The sequence below is a fragment of the Octopus sinensis genome, linkage group LG10, assembly GCF_006345805.1.
Source record: "Octopus sinensis linkage group LG10, ASM634580v1, whole genome shotgun sequence".
Taxonomy (NCBI): Eukaryota; Metazoa; Mollusca; class Cephalopoda; order Octopoda; family Octopodidae; genus Octopus; species Octopus sinensis.
Genome location: NC_043006.1, coordinates 80,196,361 through 80,218,860, shown reverse-complemented (window position 1 = coordinate 80,218,860; position 22,500 = coordinate 80,196,361). Strand labels below are relative to the sequence as shown.

The window sequence follows — 22,500 nt, the reverse complement described above, 5'->3', positions numbered from 1 at the left end:
GTATGCTTGGATCTGTCCACTTGTAATAATAACTGTATCACTGATATTTGAGTATATTCCTGGAAATCATGGACTTTCTCCAGAATATGGAAATGGTGTTTGTTGGATTACAAACGGAAAAAGTTTGCTGTGGCTCTTTGCAATACCTGTAATAATTATATTATGTCTTAATATATTTGCATTTATTCTAACCGCTAGAGGGCTGCATTTGGCCAAGAAACTTTCTTCGAAATATTTATCTAAACACAATAAAACTTTGCCCTTCATATATATAAAATTAAGTTTCATCATGGGTTTAACATGGATATTCGTCTTCTTGTATATATTTACGAAAATTGAGGAATTTTCCCTGTTATTTTGTATCTTAAACTCATTCATAGGATTATTTATATGTTTATCATTTCTATTAACAAAGATTGTCTGTCGTAATTTCCTTAAACACGTACAGAAGATTCCTAAGTTCTCTGCCATTATTCACACCGATATTTCTCCAACTTCCAAAACACAAATAACGGATATGAGTGTTTCATATAACTAACATTACCAAGTAGTCCATGCAAAAATCCATGTTAATAATTCTTATCATGACTTTACGCTACTGAAGTTGTTCGGAAAGACGTGAATTTACTAACTATATTCATTTAACCGTTCTTAAAACCAGGTTTTTTGTACCTACTCAAGACAAGTCAATAGTCATACCAATGACCTCATCTGTTTTGCAGACTTCCATATAATGTTGCATTTCCAATCTCTATTTAAAGCTTATAATTTTTTTACGTACGAAAATAACACACTTGAATTAACACCAACAGAAAAATGTCCTTTAACCTATTTCTGCTTAAATTACAAAACATTAGTGCTGATATCATTAGGAAAATAATATTAGCAATCGTCATCTCGAAACGTCGTTACCACACTATGAATTAATATATGAATTAATATAGCTTTTTGCTGAAATCTCTAAAACTATATTATAAACCTAATCAATGTATACTGCGTAAAGTCTCTTATGATCTTACACAATACTACTTTCATGAAAACTTATTTATATCTCACATTAAGAACTACTTTACTAATATATTTTACGCATGCTCACAAGCGCAATATGTAACCTGATATTTGTTAGCTAATTATGATGAAAATAAAAAAGAGGTCCCAGAAATTTATTTAAACTTATCTGTATTCTGTGGTTTCTATTTATTATTCACATAATATTTCTTATATTAAAACATAAACTGTTTTGCCGAAGGGTCTTCAACACAGGATTGGCCTAATACTGAATAATAAAGTTGTAAAATCTTAAGAACATTATACTTCGTTTTATGAAATCATTGATTTCCGATTACATTATCAATGATTATTTTTATTTTATCAGATTACCCGAAATGATAATACAAAAATGTATATATAACAGAAATAATTTAACATAATGCTTAAGTATTTACATATATTGTTTTTGTTCTCAGCGTATGTTTTATTTGGAGATATTTCAACAGTGTCATATTTCTTCAAATTCTTACCGCCTTCTAAATATTCTCTTCATATTCAATAAGTTCTTTTCTTTCCACCATGTTTGGTAAGCACTCCCACTTTCTATGCTTTCGTTTTACCTCATACTTGCCCCTTCAGGAATTGCCAACCTTTAGCGTTTTATTTGGAGTTATTTGAAACAACAAACTTAGGCCGACTAGTTTCTATCCAACCCATGTTGACATGTAAGCCTGCTCCATTTCACACTTTGAAAGACACGTTGAAATATTTTATACTACGACAGAGACAAGCACCGGAGCTTGGATTCATCCAGATTTCCATTGGCAGTTAACATTCAAACCGCTACACCTTACTACACGACCAAACTGTTTTATTGGCGTGCGCATGAGCTCACCGTACTCACCTCAACTAGACGATCCAGCTTCAATTAGTTGCTCCAGCGCTGTTTATAGTTTTGGCTAGTAGCAAGTCGTTACAGAGTCACGAATCATTCCGAATTCCGTGGCCACCACCCTGCTGGAGGTATTGCCTCTATTTGAGATTTAATGGATGGAGAGTAGAGCGCCATGAACAGAATGATTTTTCTCACCAAATGCGGCTTGTTTGGCACTTTACATATGTATTTCACAGATGGGCTTCTTCGATGGATCCGAAGAGAGGTGGGAGATGATTTTGCCTGTTCAGAATTCTGCAGTATTTTTTCATACGAAGGTTTTTAAAATAAATAAGAAATCTCCTGCTTAATTTCTCATGTATGAATGTCAATTATATATGGCTTTTTTATTTTTTTATTGCCCACAAGGGGCTAAACATAGAGGGGACAAACAAGGGCAGACAAAGGGATTAAGTCGACTACATCGACCCCAGTGTGTATCTGGTACTTAATTTATCGACCCCGAAAGGATGAAAGGCAAAGTCGACCTCGGCGGAATTTGAACTTAGAACGTAGAGACAGACGAAATACCAATAAGCATTTCGCCCAGCGTGCTAACGTTTCTGCCAGCACATACCAATAAGCATTTCGCCCAGCGTGCTAACGTTTCTGCCAGCTCGCCGCCTTATATATGCCATTATTCAACCTAAACAAGACGACGAGTTAACAAATATATTAGATCTCGCTAAACACTTCATTGCAATATTTGTTTCGGTTAAGTTCAAATCTTGCTGAGATCTTCCTTGCATTTCAGCCTTCCGGGATCGACTGGATTGAGTACCTACTAATTCTTGAGGTTGATATAATCAACTAAAACAGTCCTCAGAAATAATTTGCCCTGTCTAAATTAGAGACCATTACTCAACTGAAATAGTTAATTCCCTTTAACTGGATATTTATTCCTTAAACTCACACTTTGATTAAATTGTCTTCCATAGAATTTCTCCATATTTTACAATATTTTAATAATAACGTCTTATAGTTTCTCGTAGGCTTCAAATCTTATCCTCTAAATATGCATCTATGTTACTCCTCTACGTCATATTACTTTCTAAGCTATTTTTCTTCCTTCTGAAAAAGTGTAAAACTATCGTTAATTTTTATTTTTCTTCGCTTTTTGCTTACACCTTTCTTTTGAAATCAAGCCATCCTAGTGAAAATAGCTCCAGTACTCTTTCTAAATTCTTACATTTCATGTACTTCACATCTACTCACCTCTACGTTGCTATGCAAATACTTTTTTTTCATAGTTTATATTACTCAAACTGGCCTACTTTTTTTCAACAGTGTCATATTTCTTCAAATTCTTACCGCCTTCTAAATATTCTCTTCATATTCAATAAGTTCTTTTCTTTCCACCATGTTTGATAAGCATTCCCACATTCTATACTTTCGTTTTACCTTATATTTGCCCCTTAAGGAATTGCCAACCTTTAGCGTTTTTTCTTTCCATATATGTTTGTAATGCGTATATTTTTGTCAAAATTCCTACACTGCCTTCCCACCAACATATACCAACATATGCCGTACCAAAAATATGACTATAGTTTTAGAGTACCCCTACTACTACATATCTATCTTCAAAAATATATTTTTAATTTCGCCATGTGAAATCTTTCATAGTTATACGTTGCTTCACATTAGGAGCTCTCTTGTAACTTCTTCCTGCGATACATACATACATACATACATACATACATACATACATACATACATACATACATACATACATACATACATACATACATACATACATACATACATACATACATACATACATACATACGTACATACATACATGCATGCATACATACATACATACATACATACATACATACATACATACATACATACATACATACATACATACATACATACATTCATACATGCATACATACATTTACACACACACACATACATACATATACACAAGCACATACATATACAGAAGCACATACGCACATATATAGAGAGAGGAGGGGAGAGAGAAACAGAGGGATGCATATGACACTATTACATTTATTAATCAGTTACGACCGTTTCGATAATTGATGAAAATGTTAACGAAAATGTTAATGAAAACAATTATCTTGTTAGGTTACACAAATGAAAAAATATACATGTAAAACTATGTATTAAATGGATCAAGGCTGGCGAGCGAGCTAGTAGAATCGTTAGCACACTGTCTTAAGGTTCTGAGTTCAAATTCTGCCAATGCTGACTTTACCTTTCATCCTTTCAGGGTTGATAAAATAAGTACCAGTGGAGTACTGGGGCCGATGTAATCGATTTACCTTTTGTCCCGCAGTTGCTAGCCTTGTGCCAAAATTTGAAACTATCGACTGTCTTCTGCATTAGGAACTAATCTTTCCCAGGCCGCCATTAATTTCTTGATCGTATTGTATTTGATCGATTCTAAATAATCGGTTTTACCAGTATTGTTTATTCCATTGCTCAAATGTAGTTAGTTTTTCCTTCTTGGCAAGTATGCGCTGCTTCAGCTCTTCGGTTACAACATTCAGTCCTTTTGTATCAACACCATACTTCTTCAATTTTTCAACTTTACGACCATGGTCGACTTTGCCTTTCGGGGTCGATTAAATAAGTACCAGTTACGCACTGGGATTGATGTTATCGGCTTAATCCCTTGGTCTGTACTTGTTTGTCACCTCTATGTTTACTCCCCTGTGGGCAATAAAGAAATAAATTTAACGACCATTCTTCAATTCTCTTTTTTCCTTTTCTGATAAGTATTGACACTACACTGTTCAGGGAGCTTATATCTCCTTATATTCTCCTTTCCTACCAAGGTCGTGTATTTCCTTTTCTTTCCGTCAAGGTTCTGTTATCATTGATCTTCAATCCCATCCTTTCTACTTGCAACCTTGGCTAATTTTTTTATTGATTTTGCTTGTTTCTTGATTTAGTCTCACTGATCAATCACACATAAATTCTATCTCTTTTGCATTTAATAGATCCACAAACCAGTTCATTATCGCCTGATCTTCATTGATTAATCATTCTCTGATCTCGATTCTTTCACCACTCTTGTCCGTATATTATTGTGAAAAATTGTTCAGTTCTTCCATTTGGCTATTTTTGTTTCTTTTATGCTCAACATCTCCAGATATCCTTCCTTTGATAGTTTCTAAGTCCAACACTGACAGCTACCTATTCTTTTGTATTGCTCTTGCTGGATCAGATAATCTCAGTTCTGTAATTTCTACTGGGATGGTCTCATTGTAGCACTCTACAACTATCATGTTTATTTGCTTCACTTTTTCCCGCAGTATGGCTAGCAGTTTCCATATTACGACCGGCCTCACCCAGGTGTCTGCACAATCAGACACCTGCTGGGTGTGGCACTTTCACCATTGGCTCCAGTCCTGTTCACACCGTTATCGTTAGGTGATTAGTTTGACATATTCACATAAATGAGGTGTGTTTTTAGAATTGCTACAAATTAGTATTTTATTGAGACATCATCTCTATCAAGGTTGCCCACTACGGCGGAAGAGAGGTTGCTCCCTTAGTTTTGATATCAGAGTGGTCCTTCTCCTTGGCTACTTGCTATCTAAGGCTAACGAGCTCAACCTACCCTGACCACTGGTTATTTGAAGGCAGCAGACATTCGCCTTTTCACTCCCTTCTCGGAGTTGGAAGGCCCGGAGTTGGACTTGATTGTCAGAAGATGTAATTTGTGTATAATATTGTAACATTATATAACCGACAGTGTTCTTTTTCCTTTTCCTCCTACAGCCCTGCTCTTCTTGCTCGTATCATTATTATTATTATTATTAATATCATTATTATTATTATAATTGTTGTTGTTGTTGTTGTTCTTCTTCTTCTTCTTCTTCTTCTTCTTCTTCTTCTTATCATTATTATTCAGTAGTTTTATTTTTATAGCGTGCTTTCACTTCATTACCGAGCGCAGCTCTGTGTGCCTTGGGTATGTGCTGTGATTTGTTGTGATGCTCTGTTTGTTACTCTATTGAAAGTGATTTACGTAGGATGTGTGCAGTGCCCAGTAGTGCAATTTTCTGTATGTTATATATATTTGTAAGTCCTGGTGTTTTTATGTATTTGTCTGAATATTTTTTTATCAGACCTAATACGCCTACTATGATAGGAATTGTTTCTGCTTTTAAATTCCACATTCGATTTACCTCTATTTCCATGTCTTTCTAATTTGAAAGTTTCTCTATCATTATTATTATTGTTTCTCCATTATTATTATTATTATTATTATTATTATTATTATTATTATTATTATTATTATTATTGTTGTTGTTGTTGTTGTTGTTGTTGTTGTTGTTGTTATTTTTATTATACAATTGTTCAACACTCAGTAGTTTCAGGCAAATTTCTACATCACCTGCTACACATCCCTGTTACTGAGGTGTGTGCAGCATTGTGTGTTCTTTCCTGTTACTGGGAGTGCGCAAACTCTTCCCTGTATTGTAGCTTTGGAAAAAATGAAAAAAAAATTAAAATTAAAAAGTAAGCAAATAAAAGGTGGGGGGTGGGAGAAAAATTCACAGTGACAATTCTGTTCTCAATACGCATGACGGACCAGTTAAGACAATCTTTTGCACTTACTGCATGGATGGTAAGCCAGGAATCATTTTTAGATAATTTTCAGTTTCTTTGATCATTCCCAATGCTCCTACAACCACTGGTATTGTAACCGTCTTGGGATACCACATCTTTACGATTTCGATTACCAAATCTTATATTTTCTGAGCTTATCAATTTCTTTTGCCGTGATATTATGGTCACAGGGTATGCTTATGTCAATCAATAAACAGACTTTAAGGCGGCGAGCTGGCAGAAACGTTAGCACGCCGGGCGAAATGCTTAGAGGTATTTAGTCTGTCTTTCCGTTCTGAATTCAAATTCCACCGAAGTCGACTTTGCCTTTCATCCTTTCCTCTCGGCGTCGATAAATTAAGTACCAGTTACGTACTGGAGTCGATCTAATCGGCTGGCCTCCTCCGCCAAAACTTGGGTCTTGTGTCTAGAGTAGAAAAGAATAAACAGACTTTATTGTTTTGGCCTTTCACAACAATATCTAGTTTAATTGCTTTTATGCTCCGGTCTGTACATACTGGAAAGTCCGAAAGAATAGTTACATTTTCTCCCTCAGTTACAGCCTCAGGATGGTGCCTGTACCATTTGTCAGCAGTTATGATTTTATAATGACGGCACATTATCCAATGTAGATATTGGCCAACTTTGTCATATCTTGATTTGTATTCTAAAACCTTACACCCAGAGATTAGGTGGCCCACTGTTTCTATCCCATCGTTACAGATCTTGGGTCGACACCATTTTTCATCACATTGACTTGATAGTTCCGGGTCAATAAGCTCTGATCTTGAGCAGCCAAAATAAAGTCTTCACTCTCTTCTTTTCGCCATGAGTTCCGTAGCCACCGACGGGTGTGCTTCTGGCCTACATCGGCGTGTTTGCTACAGGTCACATATTTGCCATGTAGAGGTTTTTTTTTGTTCCCACCCATCAGCCAATTGTTCAAACGCATTTTACTTTACTATTGATTTCACCTTCTTTGCAACTACAGTTACTGCACTTCCATCATGCTGTTTAACCTGGATATTTTGCATAAACTCACTTGAACATGATTTGCTCTCCTTCATAACAGAATGAAGCTTATTGTCTTTCATGGTTTTCAACGAGCCTTAGCATTCAGTCGTTAGATGTTTCAATATATTTTGCCAGTACAATTGTGATGGTTTTGTAGGAGATTCCAAATTGGATCAAGCCTCGACCTCCTTGAGCTCTAGTTAGGTAAAGACAATTTGCGTCTGCCTGAGGATGGTGCATCTTAGTGCAAGTCAGCAGCTTACGGATTTTTTCTGTCAATCTTCCTCATTTCGCTCATATTCAGTTCAACACATTGAAACTATAAATAATAATCGGAACTGCTAAGGAATTTATAGCTAACACCTTGTTACGTCCATGTAACTCGGGTTTTAGGACTACTCGAACTCTCTAATAAAATTCCTTCCTGCCCTTCATACTTCCCTGCTGAATTCCAGAGCCTTCATTTAATCCGAGGTGTTTGTAAGTTTGTTCCTGCTCTAGTTCTTTTATGACAGTGTCAACATCCAGCACTACTGAATGTGAGGGCTTTAATTTCCCTTTCTGAAAAGTGGTCTTGGAACATTTATTAAGACCAAATTCCATCCCGATGTCACCACTGAATGCTTACACAGTATGTAGTGGTCCTTCAAGATTATTATAGTTTTTGCCATAGAGTTTTAAATCACACCGTATAGAAGAGATGACTTATTTTCTTGTCGCCAATATTATATCCATACCCTACTCTGCTGAGTCCACTTGTAAGTGGTATTACGGCTATGCAGAAAATTAAAGGTGAAAGTGAGTCACCTTGGAAAATGCCACAGTTGATATTAATATTTTTTTGTGGTCAGTATTCCATTAGAGTGGTATAACTGGAGATTCGTACTCCAGACATGTACTTCAGGAAGCCTGAAATCACAGGAGAATTTTTGAAGATATCCAGCGATTTCATGATCCATGAGTGCGGTATGCTGTCCAAGATGAAGTAGGGTGATAAGTGTCAAGACTTTAGGGATACTATCAGAGGTGAATATATGATGGATTTTAGCCAGCATTGTCCTGGAAGTAAAAACCTCCTATGGGTGAAACCAACCGGTCGTGAAAACTGGTCTAAAATCAGTTTGGAGGTGCTACTCCACATCAAACCAGGCAAAATCCATAAGTGCCCTAACTTCATTCACCCTCCAGGAGGGATGAAGTTGTATGTAGTTGACAGCAGAAGGCTTCGTTGCCATCTGTCTGGGGAAATTGGTCACTTGAATACTTTTTGCTTTCAATAGAAGACATGGAACCACCACCCCCTTCCCGCCAATACCAGTTCCCTAAAAGCCACAGCAACCAAACTAATAGCGAATAATAATAGTGGCACCAACCCGGGCAGCAAAAGCAACATGAACAATGGAAACAGCAAAACTAGCAACACCAGTAACAACAGCAACACCAACAATATTTAAAGATCCACAAACACCATCAACAGAGTCACGAACGGACATCAAAAAAATCGCGAGCCCCTTCCAACGAAGCGGTTCCTCTCCTTTCCGTTTTCTCTAAACAGAAACCTGCACGCAGATATTTCGCACAAACATGAATAAATTTCCATCCATATCAAGACAGATCCTAAAGACACCGATATCTCTACATCACGAAGTGAAAATAAACAAAACAAAAAACATCATGTATCACACGAACACATACACATACAAACACACACACACATACAAACACACTCACGCACACACAAAGCAAAAAACATAGTAAGCACCCACAACAAACATAGTCACATCTACAGCAACACCAAATTCTCCAGCACTACAATCATGAACACATCCATCGCTATCCCCACCACCATCGTAGGACACCATCGTAAATGCATAGCTGAATTGTGTTGGGGGCTCCAAAGCGGTCGATATCGAGCCCTGGGGCTCGTTGGAACTATTCAAGGGGTTGATAAATGCCTGAAACTGCACATATACTTTTATTATTATTATTATTATTATTATTATTATTATTATTATAGTAGTAGTAGTAGTAGTAGTAGTAGTAGTAGTAGTAGTAGTAGTAGTAGTAGTAGTAGTAGTAGTATTGCCTTTGCACAGCTTCTAACGCTGTGTCAGCTGTTCACTACAAGTGAACTAAGGTAACACCTTATTTTTCGAGCACCTTCCGGAGTATTCGAGCGGTTCCAAGCAGTGCTGTTTTCTACAAGGGCTCCACCCTCATTGCAGCCCCTATTTGTTTCACGTACTTCTCGAGATTTTTGCTCACTGCTCCCAGGGCTCCGACAATTATTGGTACTATTGCTACCATTTTCATCGACCACAACTGCTTAAATTCCCAAGCTAACCTGTCATATCTCTCGAATTTTCTCTCCTCCTTATCGCATATCTTGTCAGCTGGGCATGCTATGTCTATGATCCAGCATAATTTGTTTTCTTTTTCAATTAAAACTATGTCCGGCTTCCAATTCTCAATCTCATGGTCGCTCTGAATCATAAAACCACACAGGATCTTTGCATTTCTATTTTCGACAATGCCTTCAGGTTTGTGGTCGTACCAATGTTTTGCGCTGTCATGTCCATACTTGTTGCAAAGTGTTATATTGGTTATATTGTCGTGGCGTCTCATATTCCTTCTGGGCTAATGGCGTACATTGGCTGGTAATATGCCATACGATTTTACCGTTTTGTCCACAGATTCTGCACTTAACACTTACTGATATGTTATCTTTTCTCTATTTTATGTAGTTTTTTCTTAGTGTTTGCTTTTGAGCAGCACATATTAGGGCATCCGTTTCCGGTTTTAAGTTATTCACAGCCATCTTTTTTCTATGTCTGTCTTATCTTCAATATCCTTATGAAATTGACTATGCATTCTTTTTTTTACCCACCTATTTTCAGTTCCATTTGTTTTCAATTGCTTGTATAGTTCTTTATCTTTGAAATCTTCCATCCTACACAGGCCTGACCTTCCTACTTCTAATAATAGCGGTTCTGTGGCATTTTTTACATACCATGCTATGTTATTTTTTTCTGCTCTAATGCTGTGTTCGCATTCAATAAGTCCTCTTCCCCCTCTTTTTCTTGGTACATACAGTCTGTCTGTGTCACATTTTTGGTGGGGTAACACATATCTAGTTAGCAATTTTCTTGTTTTTCTGTCTAAGCTGTTTAGTTCGTCTACTGTCCATGCGATTACCCCTGCTCCATATCTAAGGAGTGAAAGCGCCCAGGTGTTGATAGCTTCGATCTTATTTTGTCCATTTAATTTCGACTTAAGGCTCAGTCTCAGTCTGTGTAAGTACTCCACCTTAAATTTTTATGTCATTTCTTTCTCCATCAATTTATTCATTTCCAAAATCCACAAGTACTTATAGCCCGTCTCTTCAATTTGCTTCATAACCTCCCCTGACAATATCGTTAGTTCGCCCATACATTTGATTTTGCCACTCTTCAATACTAACACACCACACTTTCTCAGTCCGAACTCCATTCTGATATCAGCACTGAAGGTATATACCGTATCAAGGAGGGAATTGACTTGGGATTCATCTTTATCATAAAGTTTGAGGTCATCCATGAATAACAAATGGTTAACTTTTCGTTGCCTGCTTTTGAATACATACCCAGCTTTTGCTTTCCTCAGAATCAGTGTCAATGGTATCAAACACAGTACAAAGATCAGTGGGGACAGGCAGTCGCTTTGGAAGATGCCCCTCTTAATTTCTACTATCCCTAAACTTCTTCCGTATGCCGTCAAGTTGGTCCTCCAATTCGCCATACTTTTTCCAAGCAATCGCTCAACATTCAATGCAATCCCAAACAGGTTCATACACTCCATAATCCAAGAATGTGGGATCATATCGTACGCCTTACGATAGTCGATCCATGATATGGCTATGTTACTTTTCCTCTTCTTGCAATCTCTGAGTACAGTTCTATCAATCAAAAGTTGATCCTTGGTACATCTGCACTTACGCTTGTAACACTTCTGCCCATGTGGCAGGACTCCATATTTTTCTAGATGTTCGTACATTGACTCTTCCAGTATTCCAGTCAATAATTTCCACATAAGTGGTAAACAGGATATCAGCTAGTAATTGCCTATCGATTATTATTATTATTATTATTATTATTATTATTATTATTATTATTATTATTATTATTATTATTACCAATAAATTTAATACGCTAACTTTTGATTTTTGTACGTACCTAATGTGTGTGTCACAGTTACTTCAAAGAAGTGGTAAAGTGAGAGAGAGGAGGATAGAGTTGGAGAGAGAGAGAGTGAGCGAGTGAGTGAGTGAGAGAGAGAGAAAAAAGTGAGAGAAAGAGAGAGAGTAAAAGAGACAGTGAGTGGTGACGGCGTTCGTTTTGTGTTTTAAAAGCTGGACAGAAGTGGGACACAAAAGAAGTGAAAGAGAAAGAGAGAAAGTGAGAGAGACAGTAGATACATAAATCCAAAGAAAATTTCATACATAGATACATAGACACAGCAAGTATTGGATGTCAATTTCACTTTTCATTACCACACGAGGATAAAATTAACTAACAAAAGGGTGAGTACTCCACAGATATACATAACATTAACGTAATTCTCAGGGAGATTCAGCCTCAATCAGAATATGACAAGGCTGGCCCCTTTGAATTTACAGCTACAACTCGAGACATAAATATATGACTGTATTTGTGTGCGTTTATAGTTTAGGTTAGTTAAAACATGTTTGCAATAATAAGTATCGCGTGGTGGAAATAAATGCTATTACTAAACTTTCATGCATAAATCCATTTATTTTTTCGTTCTTTTGCATTTCAATTTGTACATAAAGGTTCTTTGAATATGTACCATGTATTTTAAGGTTAAATAATAATTCCATTTACGTTTGTGTAAGGAGAGAGTTGCTTCCAACTGTCTGACAGATACCTATTGGATCTCCCGAATGTGCCGATGTGGACCTTGGCAAACAACATCGGGTTATCTACGTTGTATCTAGATGGAGTATTCTGTAGGCCAGTAGATAGAAGTATCATGAGTTGTCCACAATTCAAACGTCGTTGTCTACGCAGACCACAAACTGTAATCTGTACGGTCGGCATAGATAGTCTCCATAGGTAAGGCCTTCCTCGGATACTGGAAACTAAATGCGTCAGTTCCAGCGCGCCAAGTTTTCAGAGACTGGATTAGCAAGTTGATGATGCAATCGTTTATAACCTTTTCGTGGGTGACCTTGTAATGAGCTATTAGAGAAGAGGCGTTAGAGTATTTAGTAAAGCAATAGCATTAAGTCGAGAGTAGAGGGAAACCTAGTTAGGAAGCTACAAGAAGCACTTAAAATGGCATAGTGACGGACATACTGATGGCATGACTGGCACTTGACCAATTCTTCAACAATAAGCATGAAGTTTGCGCTGTCAAAGCAATGGCTTGTACTCTAAGACACGAGAGAACAAAAGAATTTCAATGGATACTCCTGGTGGAGGCGCAACGTGACAACACAGACACAAGTTAGTCTTTGACGGGCTGGGAAGGCTCTTACTAACTGAGCCCAAGCAGATATGTGTGGGATTTCAGCGGCACAGTGCTAAACTGTACGGGCAGCAATGTGGTCGGAGGCAGAGACGAATTTCACCTCCGACGGGCAGCTGTACCTTTCGGCTAGGGAATCGAGGTTCTGCGAAACGCCGATAATAGCAGAAGACATACGGGACGCGATGACTAGCTTCAAACGAAAGAAGTCTCCGGGGCTGGATGGTCTGCTCTTTGAGCTCTATTTTCATCTGCCAGACTTGTTCGGTGTCTCTTAGCTGATGCCTGCTGCAACTAACAACAGAACAGAATAATTCCCAGTTCTGTGAGTCGTAGCGTGGTGATCAAACAGGTCATTTTAAACCCGTAAGTCTGCTAAAGACTGATTATAATATTTTGGTCAAGGTGTAAGCAAAGAAGCTTATGGCTTGCGTTGACAACCCCCACCTCACTTGCACTATATTAAACAAAGTAGGTAAGGAATCTGACATGTTTGGGCCTCTGATCAGTTTGGATTAGTCGAAAACGGTCGATAGGGTCGACCATCAAAACTTAGAGGCTGTCCACGCGGTTACTGGTTTTGGTGCCGTTTTCAGAAGTTGGATCGCTGTAACGTGCAGCTTCATGGTTAATTAAATGGCCATCTATAGAAGTCGTTTAGAATCGCACGTTAGGTCCGCCAAGCACGCCCACTATCACCCCTTTCTATGTGTTGATTCTCGAACCATTGAGACGGAAGCTAGATGTTTTGGGGGGCATCCCTCGTGAAATGGGATGCAGAAGATTCCTGTTGGTTTATGCAACCGACATCACCATAATAATGTCGGATATCCCGACAATCGAGGTGATCGGCTCTACTCTAAGGGAATTCAAAATGAAGATAAGTGCAAAAATTAACAAGGAGACATCAGTGGACCTGCAGCCTGCCAGCGTCGTGAGGCGACAGACAGAAGAATAGGTTGACCTGCTCTGGATTTTGCTTCGTTCGGACCTCCAGGTGGACAAGATCTGGAAGATGACGAGCAAGGTGGGTAGTGCCCACCCTGCCTGTCTCACCCAAAAATGAACCGAGAGAAAGCTGTCCCTGAAAGGTTGGGTGGAGGTGGTGAATGCATGCATTGACTCCATAATCTACTACCGTCTGACCGTCGTCCTTTGCCCTGTTTCATTGCTGATCAAGCTGGAGAGTCTGCTCTTCCGCTCTTAGACGGTCCGTTTGCAGTCAACAGCCACAGCGTGGAGAACTAGGCATATCGTAACTAATGATGCACAAACATGCACTGAGGCTGCAAAATCTTCAGCGTTTCCTTGACGATGAACAGGTGTGGTCGCCGTTTATTCACATGTGTTTTTGTGCTAAACCATACTGTCCCTTTCTTTTGGCGCAGGAATGGCTGTGTGGTAAGAAGCTTATATTATAGCCTCGGACCGACCAAAGACTTGTGAGTGGATTTCGCAGAGGGAACTGAAGGAAGGACATCATGTGTGTGTGTGTGTGTGTGTGTGTGTGTATTCAAAGTTTTGTGTCCTTATGTTCCCGAACAAGGGAGATTAGTACCTCCACTCAGCAAAACCTAGCATCCACGGGCTAGTTCCAGGGTTATTGCTCTTTATCAACGTGGCTTGCAAGATGTCCCCTGTTCGAAAACATGGGGACACAGAAATGCTTAACGGTATTTCGCCCGTCGCTACGTTCTGAGTTCAAATTCCGCAGGGGAATTTGACATTGCCTTTCAATCTTTCGGGGTTGGTGAAATAAGTGCCAGTGAAACACCGGGATCGATGTGATCGGCTTGTCCCCTTCCCCCAAATTTCAGGCTTTGTGCTTATTGTGGAAAGGATCATTATTATTATTAATAATAAGGCGAGCTAGTAGAATCGTTAGCACGCTGGATGAAATGCTTATCCTCACGTTTTGAGCTTAAATTCCGCCGAGGTCGACTTTGCCTCTCATCTTTTCGGGGTCGATAAATTAAGTACCAGTGACGCACTGGGGTCGATGTAATTGACTAGTCTCTTCCCCACAAATTTCAGGTCTTGTGCTTATAGTAGAAAGGATTATTATTTTTATCATTATTAATCAGCGGGTGAGCTGGCAGTATCGTTATCACCCCGGGCGAAATACTTAGTGGCGATTCGTCCGTATTGACGTTCGGAGTACAAATTCCAGCTACATACTGGAGTCGATCTAATCGAATGGCCCCCTCCCCCAAAATTTCGGGCCTTGTGCCTATAGTAGAAAGGTTATTATTATTATTATTATTATTATTATTATAGTAGTAGTAGTAGTAGTAGTAGTAGTAGTAGTAGTAGTAGTAGTAGTAGTATTACTATTATTATTATTATGATTATTATTATTATTATTATTATTATTATTATTATTATCATTATTATTATAATTATTATTTAGGCCGCGAGCTGGCAGAAACGTTAGCACACCGGGCGAAATGCTTTGCGGTATTTCGTCTGCCGCTACGTTCTGAGTTCAAATTCCGCTGAGGTCGACTTTGCCTTTCATCCTTTCGGGGTCGATTAAATAAGTACCAGTTACGCACTGGAGTCGATATAATCGACTTAATTCGTTTGTCTGTCCTTGTTCGTCCCCTCTGTGTTTAGCCCATTGTGGGTAGTAAAGAAATTGGTATTTCGCCCGTCGCTACGTTCTGAATTCAAATTCCACCTAGATCGACTTAGCCTCTCATGTTTTCAGGTCGATAAAACAAGTAACAGTAGAACACTGGGTGTGATATAATCGGCTTATCCCCGCAGATATGCTGTCCTTGTGGCAAAATTTTAAACCATCGTCATTATCATCATTATTATTATTATTATCATTATTATTATTATTATTATTATTATTATTATTGTTATTATTATTATTATTATTATCATTATCATCATTATTATTATTATTATTATTATCTGGTTTTATACGGTCTTATTCCTCGTAGGATTTATGTGGGTAACATTTGGTGTCCACAAGATTTCAGTAGTCTTTCAAGTGTTTAAAACGCTCCTGATAATCCTTGTTATCCCAAAGAGACAAATTTTTTGTAAGAGCTCTACAGGGCATTCTATTCCAATCTCCTTCAGCCATTTCTTTATATCTTTGCTTTGTTTATTGTTCGCAATGCACTAATTAATATAGGCACATTCTTTAGTGCTTTCATGCTCCAAATTCTTCCCATTTAATTTCTTTTTTTTTTTTGTTTTGTTTTTCGTCCTCTTACTTTACAATCCTAAAATCGCATTTCCTTATCTATGATTGTTATGTCTGGTCTATTATTTTCTAACTTCTTGTCCATTTGAATAAGAATGTTCCACAAAATTCATCTCCAGTACTCTTCCGATTCGAAGATTGTACTATGTGTTTCTAGCTTCAAATACCCATTTCTGGCAAATATTCCAGCGTAAAACTGTTACGACCTGGTCGTGCCTCCAGTTCTTATAGTCTTCCTGTGCCAACTTGGAGTATTCTGTCACAATGTGTGCCACTGTCTCATTCCAAGTTCCACAGGCTTTACATTTTTCTGCCACCTTCTCTCCATGTATATTTTTTCCCAAGTTCTTTGTTTTTATCGCTTGTTCTTGGGCTGCTACAATTAGGCTCTCTGGTTCTTTTTTTAATTGCCCCGTTTTTAACCTTGCTCAGGATTTTGTTCCACATACATCATCAATGGCTTTCCAATACTGACTATCTAAACGTTTCTCTTCAATCTATCTGACGTGCTCTCTTTAAATTTTATTCTTGTCCTTTTCTCCTTTTACGCGCTTGCTCACTTGTTCTTTATTCACTGTCTTTAGTAGTTTTTCTGTGCTGTTCTGTAAATACTCATCTAGGCTTTTCCTTTTCATCTCAACACATTCTTCTACTGCTATTAAGTTTCTTCCACCCTGGTCTCACCTCAAGTACAGCCGGTTGATATCAGCTTTCGGATGGTGGGCTCCATACATTGTCAACAACTTTCTAGTTTTTCTGTCAAGTTCTTTTAAATTGTTTCTGGTTCAGTCTATTATTCGAACTCCACATTTGATTAAAGGTACTGCTCTAATTTATTGCTTCGATAAGATTTTTTGAATTCAGTTTTGACTGCAATAATTTCTCATTCTCCCTGTGTACTTACTACTGGTAATTTGTTTCGTTTCTTCATTTTTTATTTCATCTGCTTCCAGTATTTCCAAGTACTTATACCAGTGTCTTTTCTCAACTGCTCTCATTGTTTTCCCATTTGGCATTTTAGTTCCCTGGCTTCTTTAAATTCTTCGTTTCATTTTCAAAATAGCGTACTTTTCTATCCCAAATTGCACTCCTACATCATTTGTTACATATTTTTCGCATAAACATTTATATCACCCATGAAATGAGATGATTTATCTGACCATCTCTTTTTCTTAAATCGTAAGCTATTTTAACTTTTCGTTGTATCAATGCATGCCATCAAAATAACACTGGGATACAAATGTACGAAGCCCAATTTACTCATCTTGACTACTCGTTTGATAAGGGTACAGCAGACACATGCATCACAACCATATGTGTGTGACAAAGCATGACCTCTTAGGTGGAGCCCCTGTTAAAATCTTCTTCAGGTCGGGTAGCCTAACCCGCTCAAAAGGTTGCTGAATAAGTTTTGCTTAAAGATGGTGAACGACACACCCATGGCTCCAGAGGTGAATTATTCAAACCCCAAAAGATTTCTCTCCACACATGGCTATGATGTTCTCCCAGTACTTCTGCACGTGATCAGAAATGCACATATCGCCAGCCACTTAAGGACATACTCAACTGCTTAAGGTCAAACAACTGACAAGCAAGTCTGTGGTATTACTGATGCCGTCGTCATCGTCGTCTTTATCATTTTTAGCAGTTAGTTGTCACTAAGCAACAACTGTCCAGTTGAGTAGTAGTAACGCTATTCCATGTGGAGGCGCAATGGCCCAGTGGTTAGGGCAGCGAACTCACCTAAAGCTCCACGAGGCTCCGGCAGGGGAGGACCCCTGTTGTACTCTTTCGCCCCAACTTTCACTCACTCTTTGTTCCTGTTTCTTGAGTAACGCTGAGATGGACTGGCGACCCGTCCAGCTGGGGGATGGGGAACGCATACGCCATAGAAACCGGGAAACCGGGCCCATGAGCCTGGCTAGGCTTGAAAAGGGCACAATAAAAATAAATAAATGCTATTCCATATATTCTCTGCAATAATTTCTCCATCTAAAAAAGTATTTGATATTGGTATGGAAACATTATTAGGAAATTCTGAGAGTGTACATTTAAACATATCGTAATAGATTTTCATTTAACTTCGTAATCCAAGCATAATGCCCTTTGTGCCGGCAATAAAAGTTTTTTTTGTCTCTTAGATAATAGGAGTAGAACATAAAATATCGAGGCGTATAATATTTTGTAAGAAAAGTTCTTACCAGTACATTTGTTATAAACAGTTGCTGCCAAGCAGATTGTATTAATTTAAAAACCACAATCACAGTTGCAAGTATTTTCTATGTAAAATGACAAATGTTACGATACAAAATGCATGAATTTTATAGTTTGCATATATGTGCGCACATTCATTATACCGTTTAATGTTATTTCTTTTTTCTACTTTTTTTCAGATACGTCCACAAAGCTTAAAATATACAAGTGCAACAATGCAATCAATAATGATTGCCTTACGTTCAGGATTTGATATCAGTGTCTTCGATCTAACAAACTTCACGAACGTTCGTATTATTTAGTTGGTGCTAGAAAAAAATCAAGGAACTAAAGAACTTGTGAAAATATAATTGTAATTTGCGATTATATTGGCCTGTATTAATACATTATAAAATGGGGAATTTTCTTCCATTTTTCATGGTTATATTTTCGCTTCCATATTTGGTGTCTCAAATGAAAGTTTACAATAAACGATCGCGTCGGAGATGTCCTCCACCTTTATGCGTTGATAATACCAGTAATAACAATAATCGTTGTTCGTGTCGTCCGGACTGCTACCTCTACAATGAATGTTGTTCTAATAAGATTAATAAAACCGCATCTAACCACAAACAACCCTATCCTTCAATATCTTACAGTTGTAGAAAGGTTGATGACTCTTATTATTATCAATTTGACCGTTGTCCACCTAACCATGATGTTACGGAGCATGTAAACAACTGTGAAAGTCCTGATTCAGATGATCAACTGCAATCCATTCCTGCTTTTGGTAAAACAAGTAAAAAACTATATAGGAACCTATATTGCGCTCTGTGTCATGGAGAGGAATTCATTCTTTGGAATCTTTTATATAACTGCTATTTCATCTCTAATATCAGCTTCGAAAATATAACCAGTTATGTCGAAGAGGGAACATGTAGGCCAACTGTGAAGCTTCCTTCAGAAGATTTGGAGAAATATTTGTATTCCTGTATTTCATACATTTCGGATTGTCCCCAAGATAACATAAATAGAAAACAAAGATTTAAATGTGAGTCTAAACCCATGGCATTAGTGACAGATCAAGTTAATATATTCAGGAACATACACTGTGCTACTTGCAATGGATTAAAAAGAAACAAAATCAATAGTTATTGCAATCATGAACGAAAACGAAAGCTTAAATCACGGAAGTTTTCTTTAACTATGCTTTTTAATTATCATACCAGTTCACTGGTAGTAAAAGATAACCAGCTTAAGGAAGTTTCTGTTGTGCAGCTACCCTCCTGTCCAACACATGCTCTTTATGCTATGAATACCAATCAATGTCAACAAGTTATCTACCATCCTCAACTAAATTGTACGACAACCACATTAAATGAATCTGAGTATTACATCACCAACGATGGTCGTCTCTACTTAAATAATACCCAACGTTTGCTGAACCAATCAGAATTCACTCGTGATTCTCAAGGTATAATAAGTATCTGTGTAAAGAATGATACCACTTTAATGGCAAAGTATGCTACTGCTGAATATTATATCACAATAGTGGGATTAATTATCTCTATTCCAGCTTTAGCAATCACTATCATAGTCTATCTCTGTATACCTGATCTCCGTACCTTACCAGGTAAATTACTCATTAGTCTTTTATCAGCCCTGTTTGTAGCTGAGCTTCTCTTTCTTATTTCATCACAAGTAACATCATCTACAGCGCTGTGTATATCTTTAGCAGTTATCATGCACTATTCCTTTCTTGCTACTTTCTTCTGGATGAATATTATATCATGTGATACCTGGTACATTTTCTCAGGACTTACAAAAATTCGAAATATAGAGAAAGGTACTAAGAAACTTGTCTTGTATTCCTTGTACGCTTGGATCTGTCCACTTGTATTAGTAACAGTATCACTGATATTTGAGTACACACCAGGACGACATGAACTTTCTCCAGAATATGGAAATGGTATTTGCTGGATTACAAACAGAAAAAGTCTGCTGTGGTTCTTTGCAACACCCGTACTGATTATATTATGCTTTAATTTCATTGCATTTATTCTCACCGCTAGAGGAATCTATTTGACTAGTAAACTTTCTTCGAAATATTTCTCAAAACATAATAAAGACGAATTCATTGCTTGCATAAAACTATTCTTTATCACGGGACCAACATGGATATTTGCGTTTCTATATACCTTTACAAGTATTGAAGAATTTTCTCTGTTATTTTGTATTTTAAACTCATTCGCTGGATTATTTATCTGTATATCATTTCTATCAACAAAGACTGTTCGTCGCAGTATTCTTCGGAATTTGCATAAAATTACAAAATTCTCCACAAAAGAGCCTATTGTTTCTTCCACTGAACAATCAATGGATATCCCAATCAAAGCGTCTGATTAATTATGTCCTCCGACAAGATTTCTATGGAGCAAAGTCTTTATTAATGAAGCCAGCGTGATGTCTTCTATCCTCTATATAAATGCTTTTAACTTCTATATAATCGCTTGTCCTGCTAGAATAACAGACTGATAATTTTCATCTAATGTTCTGATACCTTGAAAGATGAAAGCCCTATATAACCTAATCTAAAATATACTGTTTGAATGTGAGACCTGTTGATTTCTATCGGAATGCCTTTCATCATAGATTCCCATCTGGGTGATCTGTCAACCGTTTCACAAGTCAACCAATAGCAATAATTCTTAGTACGAAGAGGGTTTGGTGACATTTCTTTTGCTCTTACATGTATGCCAAACTTCTCTTAAATCTGCAACGAGCGAGTGTATACTTTTGTTCATTTCGCTTGGTCTTCGATATCTTTAAGTTTTGATGTCCATGTTAATCCTCCGGAGATCACACATCTTCCTGCAAGACCTTATTGTTCGTCAGTTTTTGTCATGCGAAACATATCAAGAGACGTTCATCAATCAATAATTGACACCACACTAATTAAATCAATCCTTTTAATTACATATCTAATTACATATTTATCAATATGGATATATCTATTTTTTTGTGTGTGTGTGCGTGCGTGCTTGTATACACATATGTATATATATATATATATATATATATATATATATATATATATATATATATATATATAAAATATTATTAGAGACAAAACCACTATTTTGCAAAACAAACAAGGAAAGACTTAATCAATACATAAAATTTTAATAAATAGTCAAAAAAACCGCCACTACAATTGTTTCTTGTCTTGATCGACAATCTTCAGGTGGACTTCCAATAAGTCAGTTTCAAACATGCGCACAAATTTGAAACTGACTTATTGGAAGTCCACCTGAAGATTGTCGATCAAGACAAGAAACAATTGTAGTGGCGGTTTTTTTGACTATTTATTAAAATTTTATGTATTGATTAAGTCTTTCCTTGTTTGTTTTGCAAAATAGTGGTTTTGTCTCTAATAATATTTTATAATATTTTACTATAAAATTGGATTTAATCCTAAATCTGATTTTTTCCCTGTAAATTTGGATTTATTCCCTAATATTTATTATTTATATATATATATATATACTATTGTGGCTGGGGAGAGCCATTTTCTTTTTGTGCTTTATAATGTAACACACTCACCGGTAAAATGTTCACTTATTCCTTATTTTTATTTTCTTAAAATTTTCGTTGCGTCTTGCAACCTTTTCAATAGTCTTGACTCTGTCCGTTATTTACAATGCGTTCCCTTTTGTTTGTTTGTGCGCATGCACATACACACACATGCACACACACACACACACACACACACACACACACACACACACATGCGCACAAACAAACAAAACGGAACGCAGTGCAAATAACGGACAGAGTCAAGACTATTGAAAAGGTTGCAAATCGCAACGAAAATTTTAGGAAAATAAAAATAAAGAATAAGTGGAAATTTTACCAGCGAGTGTGTTAAATTATAAAGCACAAAAAGAAAATGGCTCTCCCCAGACACAACAGAATATGCTTCAACACACGAACTCACATAAAGAATCTTGCAAACCAAATCCAAAAACGA

At 37.2% G+C, this 22,500-nt stretch overlaps 1 protein-coding gene across 6 annotated transcripts in view; it reads left to right on the top strand.

Moving 5' to 3' along the window:
* The window catches only part of LOC115216264 (G-protein coupled receptor Mth2-like), a 100,318-nt gene that overhangs the window by 50,394 nt on the left and 27,424 nt on the right, over positions 1–22,500 (top strand). For 2 of the 6 annotated variants that reach the window (XM_036506848.1, XM_036506847.1), the window contains exon 2: positions 18,671–20,103. In XM_036506848.1, the coding sequence (XP_036362741.1) occupies positions 18,885–20,103 (1,219 nt within the window). In that variant the 5' untranslated portion in view covers positions 18,671–18,884. Of the gene's footprint in view, positions 1,391–17,063; positions 17,098–18,670; positions 20,104–22,500 lie in introns of those variants that run through there. The other 4 variants (XM_036506846.1, XM_029785463.2, XM_036506849.1 and 1 more) reach the window with 3 other exon arrangements.